This window comes from Cydia fagiglandana, chromosome 11, assembly GCF_963556715.1.
Source record: "Cydia fagiglandana chromosome 11, ilCydFagi1.1, whole genome shotgun sequence".
In the NCBI taxonomy this organism is placed as follows: domain Eukaryota; kingdom Metazoa; phylum Arthropoda; class Insecta; order Lepidoptera; family Tortricidae; genus Cydia; species Cydia fagiglandana.
In genome coordinates this window covers 10,244,284-10,250,786 of record NC_085942.1, presented here as the reverse complement: position 1 = coordinate 10,250,786, position 6,503 = coordinate 10,244,284, and the positions used below count along the sequence as shown (strand labels likewise).

The 6,503-nt window shown below is 34.8% G+C and overlaps 2 protein-coding genes across 3 annotated transcripts in view; one reads left to right on the top strand and one right to left on the bottom strand.

The window, feature by feature from the left end:
* Window positions 1-674: 674 nt before the first annotated feature.
* LOC134668921 (xylosyltransferase oxt) lies at window positions 675-5,168 on the bottom strand. Its single transcript, XM_063526424.1, has 4 exons — window positions 4,447-5,168; window positions 3,969-4,111; window positions 3,589-3,746; window positions 675-3,267 (listed from the first exon to the last, which is right to left on the bottom strand). Exons 1-4 carry the CDS (start codon window positions 5,037-5,039, stop codon window positions 1,453-1,455), a joined length of 2,709 nt encoding a protein of 902 aa, XP_063382494.1. The 5' UTR covers window positions 5,040-5,168; the 3' UTR covers window positions 675-1,452.
* A 359-nt stretch (window positions 5,169-5,527) lies between these two features.
* Window positions 5,528-6,503, top strand: part of LOC134668980 (dehydrogenase/reductase SDR family member 4) — a 206,094-nt gene continuing 205,118 nt past the window's right edge. For both annotated transcript variants that reach the window (XM_063526495.1, XM_063526494.1), the window contains exons 1-2: window positions 5,528-5,848; window positions 5,949-6,126. In XM_063526495.1, coding sequence (XP_063382565.1) covers window positions 5,718-5,848; window positions 5,949-6,126 — 309 coding nt within the window. In that variant the 5' untranslated portion in view covers window positions 5,528-5,717. The remainder of the gene's footprint in view (window positions 5,849-5,948; window positions 6,127-6,503) is intronic.

The window sequence follows — 6,503 nt, the reverse complement described above, 5'->3', positions numbered from 1 at the left end:
TATTTCATTTTTTTATTTATTTCATTTACTTATTTTATTTAATTTACTTAATTTAATTCATTTATTTAATTATTTTAATTTAGATCATTTGTTTAATTTATTTCATTTATATCATTTATTTAATTTATTTAATTTATTTCATTTATTTGATTTATTTAATTTATTTCATTTATTCAATTTAATTAATTAATTTAATTTATCTAATTTCTTAATTTATTTATTTTATTTATTTTAATTATAATATAATAAGATTTATAATAAGAACACACCACACAGGTAGGTATAAAGATAAACAAAGGAACGGCAAAAAAACTTGTTTGTGCTGGAGACTTCATAGATCGCCCATGCCAACCTCGGTTATTCGATAACAACTTGAATTTAAGTGTGCGTAAAGATTACAATCGTTAGAACTGGTCAAAAACCTTATAATGAGGTAACTGAATAGACTGGGTTTTTATTTCGGTTACCGGTAACAGAGGTTAACTGTATCTGATACGGTTACCGAATCAAAGTGTTACCTTATCAGACGGTTACCGTTATGGTAGGGGTTTTTATAACCGCTTCTAAAATAACCCTAATAAAAACCCCGGTTAAGGTAACCGGTTCCTGTCCCTGGCGTGGAAGTGTTGTTTTAAACGTCACAATTTCATCGTTTTTGACGTTTATGATAACACTTCCACGCTCTAGCTAGGCTATCAAATTCGCTGCAGAGTTAGCTTGGTCTAATTCTACAAGCTCTGTCGTCGCTTCTAATATTGTGTTTTACACATAAGTAGTCCACATACCAGAATGTACAAGGTAGGTAGGTAGAACGAGCAAAGCGGAAGAGCTCAGAAAGGAAGCTTTCCGAGTGTCTCTAACCCACCTAAGGGGCCATCCATTAATTACGTCACACGTTTAGGGGGTGGGAGGGGGTCAAGAAAATGTGACATGTTGTGACAAGGGGGAGGGGAGAGTCACAATCATTGTGACGTCACTTTAACTTCATCACTATTCATCAGTAACCGAAAATAATTTATATTTTTTTATTCGCTGTACATTTAAATAATGAGGTTTTGGAAGTAGGTAATTTTCGTTCCTAATTGGTTTTGTGTTATAAAATTACTAATATTTCTTTTACCAAAAATTTTTTTTTATTAAAAAAATAATGCCCAGTTAGTATTGTTAGTTGAAAACAAAATTGCCTAAAAGGTGACGTCACACCAGGTGGGGAGGGATTTGCAAAATGTGACCAAGTGTGACAAGGGGGGGGAAGGGTAAAAAACCTAGAAATTTGTGACGTAATTAATGGATGATCCCTAATATTTAAATTACAGTATACTTAACTAACGACTTTAAAAACATATTAAAACAAATATTTTACTAACAACCATAACCGATTTATACCGTCACAACTCATAATACTTTCGTCATACATTCACTCATTTATCAATCTGATTAAGTATTTATTCGTCATACCCTTTCCAGGCGACCAGTCTTAATGTTTAATTTACCTATAGACCCTTTAGGATCTGGCGACAAAGAGCTCCATTCTGTGGATTTGCAGTATTCAAATGAATGCTTACCACAAATAAACTTTTTGTCAGGACTATTACTAGTTGATACTACACATGAACCTAAAACATTGTAAAAGTCTGAAGTTAATCCATCTATCCACTCTCTCAAATCCTGCTGTATTCTTCTGGTATTGGAAGAAGAAATTTTTTGTAACAATAAACTGTCATCAGGCCCAGGCAAAAAGTTAATAGGTTTTATGTGGGAAAAGTTTTTATAAGCGCTCTGTGACCCACTGTGAATTATATTTGCTTCTTGGTGAGAAAGTTCTTTTCCCGAGAAATACTGTAATGGTGTAATCAGGAATTTTGTTAATGCTATTAAATTTGACTTACTTTCAAAAAGACCAACTTTCCAAACTCCAGGCAACAGTGGCACCTTGAGGCTGGGTTTGATAAAATTGGTAAGATTATTTTCTTCTAGGTGGATGTAATTAATATCCGCAATTAACCCCGCGGGATCCATCCAAAGAACAGTTAAATTTTCAAACTGCTTGTCAAAGTGAGGTGCAAACCGATACAACAAATTTGGTTCAGATAGAGGACCCAAAATAGACCCTAAATTTCTAAAAATCATTTCTTTTTGGTCATACTGTGAGCTTACTTTAAATATTTTAACATTGTCTACATAACTACTTTCAAAATTTAATTCTAAATGTTTCTGTGGCTTATACCAAGTCTCCATTAACACGCTTTCTCCATTTTCCGTATATACTTTATGTAATATCAGATTTCCTTTATATACATCTGCAAAGTTATAAGTGTTTATTTCAATAATCTCATCAGTATCTAACGAGCACCCCTTATCAAGTAGAATTTTCGAATTCTGTCGAATTATGCTTTCAGCGTGCGTTAACAGGGTATCGTCAGTGCTAGCTGTTAGATCATCTGTGTTGTAAATGCTCTGCCAGTAAGCTTCCAAATTCTGTATTAGGTGATGGTCATTGAATCCAATAAAACTTTCAACTCTAGTAATAATTTCCTGATTAATAATAGGCTCAAATTTCCTTGCAAAAAATAACTGCCTGTCTTGAGTGTTCTGAATTCTTGGCCAGTCTTCGGTCTTGAAGTCATTAGGAGAGCATCCACACCAATCAACCACATGTTTGTATTGACATTTGCAGCCTAATTTTCTTTTCCAATTGGTCACATGCAAGTTGTTGTCGACATAAGTATTGCAAAAATAAGAATTCCTTAAAACAGTGTGAAAAAATGATTCAGCTGGTAGAAGGGTGTGCTTAAAAACGATGTCCAATCCGGTCAGCAACTCATCTTGTTCACCTATTATGTAAGAGACGAATTCAGGGGACAATGCTATCCAATCACTTCCACCATCAATGATTATTCCTCTAGGTAATTTCCTTTCGCCTACACGCCACATGTGAGTTTCACATTCAATGAAAGTCTTATCCAGTCCTTGTTTCTTAATAAATCTTTGTACCTCTCTTCCATGTGATTTGACAAAATTGAGACCTTTATTAGCAGCTAGGAAACTTTCCATGTTTTCCAAAGATTTGATTGGGTAGTCACTCTCACTTAAATTGATTACAAAATCCCATTGCCAACCTAAATTTATAATATCTTTCATAGATGTTAAAAGCATAGTAAGCAAAGATGCTCCACCCCAAATGGTGGAAAATCTGTTTCTGGCCAATCTAATATTTGAGAATTGTTTTTCAAGTGCTAACAGTTTTCTGAACAAATAATCTTGGCGCTGAAACAAGTAATTATTTAAAGTTAACATACTTATCAAATAGAGCATGTAAGAAACAAAAGAATTAACAATGGTTGCCATCACTGATATGTATGGTTCGTGTTTTCTAAAGGTCTGTATCTAGTAATCTCTGTTTACATAGAATTACATGTTACAAACCTTATATCTTGTATAACTTTATCATGGAATTTGATAAATTGGATATAATCATAAACAACAAAGGTACTTATGCCATTTTAACTTACTAACTATATCACTCATATTGAGGTAAATAAACGCCTACTGCATTAAATGAGAAACATAAACTAGTCAATAACTTACCGCATCAATATGTATGTAGAAATAGTGACTTGTTCTGTAGAGAGCATTGATAAGTCTGTGAACTTGTCGTAAAGCGCGTCCATTTAATGTCAAAAGAAATATAATTCTGACTGGCTCATTGGTGCTGCTAGAAACTGCTGGAGTAACTGAATTGAATTCTGAAAAGTGTCACAAACAAATGTCTGAAAAATAATTAAATATAGTGGACTTGCTTAACTTTAACTACATGCACCTTTATGTGCAAAGGCTTGACATAGACAGTAAAAACTTAATAAGAGTTTATTGCTTATTAAAGCCCCCATTCAGAATTTTTTTAGATATCTAAGACATCATCATCATTGCATGTCATGATGCATAAAAAATTTTTTTTAGACACTTACTAGCAAGTCCTGTTTCAAACACATTCATTGTAAAATAGCCACCACATGTACTGGAGGGATCAGCAGGGCATTTCATGTCACAGGCAGCATCAGAAATCTTGGCTGAAGCAGAAGGAACATTCTCTCCACAAAAACACTCTGAACTGCAATAAAAAACCATGAGTTTAACTTCTAGAAAAACATTTGTGACGCTCCACGGCAAAAGGTACCTTATGGCGGCTACATTGCATAGTGCCGCAATAATATTGGAGTGGCGTTAATAAAAGTGTAAGCGGCAACCGCCATAAGGTACCTTTACCCGTGGGGCGTCACATTTATTGAATCATTGCTTAATTAGTTATATAGCTTATGAAACAAATTATTAGAATGCAACTTGAAAATGTGTTTCTAGTGTCTTGCATATATGATTGTAGGAAGGTTATTCAGAAATCAGCATAAAGACAAGAAATAATACAGTATGTACATATAATATACTTACGCATATTGAACTCCGGCATAAGGAAATCCTGCTTGTACACAAATATCCAAACAAGTCACCCTAGAATTAGTGTTAGCATAGTTCCCATAAAAACTAGAAAGTATTCTCAGCTTCTTCTCATCTTGGTAACAACCTAAATGTTTTCCATAAGTCAATCCTTTGCCTTGGCAATTATTTGGTAATGATCTTGGGTAAAAACTTCCGCCCTGAATCAAGCAAGTTTTATTAACTATCTGTTCCTTACAAGATTGTGTCTTGGCCCTGTGAATAGCAGATATCGCTTCTCGGCTTGTTATCTCGCAAATTGGTTTAAAATCTAGTTCTTCTACCCGCAAATGGGCGACAGGTTTATTTTGAGCCTTGGCTTTCGCCGGGAAATCTTCGTCATCGTCGAAACCCGGTCCAATTTTTCGAGCCGAAACGTCTCCCAAATCTTGCTTGGCAGAAGATTTGTATGCATTGTACAGTAAGTTGTCATTAGCAGAAGGAAAATAATTAATAGCGATGAGAATTTGAGCAAAAAATGCTAACAAAATTGTTATCAATAAGCACTTTCCATACTTGTAATAAAACCTGCGACAAAAAATAGCCATTACGACTATAATACACTTTCATTTTAAACCTTACTACGAGAAGAACTCGTTAATTTTCACTAATATATTTTATTGTGTTAAAATACGATATTTAAGCTCAATAAATTAAAAAACATTTTCTCCACAAGTTCGACGCCAAGAATTGACACTTGACATACGGTTAGCGTTTAGGAACTTTTCCTTTTTTCTTGCTTCTATGGTAATTAAGATATTGCACATGGCGCAATATGCGGAATAAAAAAAAATAAAAAAAATGACAAGCACAAACAATATTAGCGCTTTCTCTGCTACACCTACTGAAAGATACATAGGACTAACCCTTTCGGTCATTTCCCCCCCACTCTCATGCCTGATCCAAATCGACACGTGCGCCGTGCGGTAGTCTGTTACGGTTTTTATGTATGATGCTTGCGCAAGTGTAAAGTGTCCTTTAGCAACTTGACAGACACTTGAAACCGAAACGAAGAAAAACTTCAAATGAACTTTGAACGCAAAACACTTGTTGTTTGCTACCTTTTATCATTAAATTTATGACATTCTTATCATTCTTAAGTACATTAAGCCAGATATATTATTTCCTTTTGATTAAATAAGGTCTTTTACATACTGGGTACTCGGTTACACATCTATCTTGCTTAATTTAACGATAACTAAAGGTACTTAAGGATACCTACTCAAATGATCCGTTCCCTGGGAATTTTGTCAATGGGAGGTAAAAGCTTCACCTCAGTAAAGCCCTACAGTGTTAGTGCTGAAATGAATAATCGACTAAAGGGCAAAGTTGCTATAGTCACGGCATCAACTGACGGGTAAGTCCATGCCACTAGGTAATATTTTTAATACAAGGAAACTAGAAAAAAGATGTTATATTTTTAACACACTACAATTGTACAATTATTTTTGTTATAGTATAGGATATGCCATTGCAAAGCGGCTTGGAAATGAAGGTGCATCAGTGGTAATATGCAGTAGAAAAGAGAACAATGTTCAGAGAGCAGTTGATGAGCTTCGCAAAGAAGGAATTACCGTGGAGGGTGTAGCATGCCATGTTGGGAATGCTGAACAGAGGAAGAAATTGTTTGATATTGTAAGTTTAATTTTACAGGAGTAACTTTTTAGATTATAAATTGTAAAATATTTTTTAAATATTTGAACTTGTAACTACATAGTACCTACAGCAGAGACTCAGTAACGTGGCACTTCAATGGTCTAACCTTCCATTACTAGTATATGAGAGTCTTCTGCTTTTCTTCCTGTTGCCATCCATTGGGTTTGAATCCTGAGGGCCTACTGCCAACCATGTTCAACGAGATGCCTCCCTGTCACAGTTACATACAAATTTACAAGTGCAACAGAGAGGCAACACTTCGAAGTACTTCGAAGGCGGTTGGCGGTAGGCTCTCTGTTCTTTGACTTACTTTAGTCCTGCGCAGATGTTCATTGTTATCTCCTCCCACCCCATCC

Excerpts from the sequence above, each read along its gene's own strand:
- LOC134668921 (XM_063526424.1), bottom strand. The coding sequence starts at position 5,039 with ATGGCTATTTTTTGTCGCAGGTTTTATTACAAGTATGGAAAGTGCTTA. Across the intron at positions 4,112-4,446 it reads TATGCCGGAGTTCAATATGC|TTCAGAGTGTTTTTGTGGAG; the intron begins GTAAGTATATTA and ends TTTTTATTGCAG. Across the intron at positions 3,268-3,588 it reads TCTACATACATATTGATGCG|CGCCAAGATTATTTGTTCAG; the intron begins GTAAGTTATTGA and ends TACTTGTTTCAG.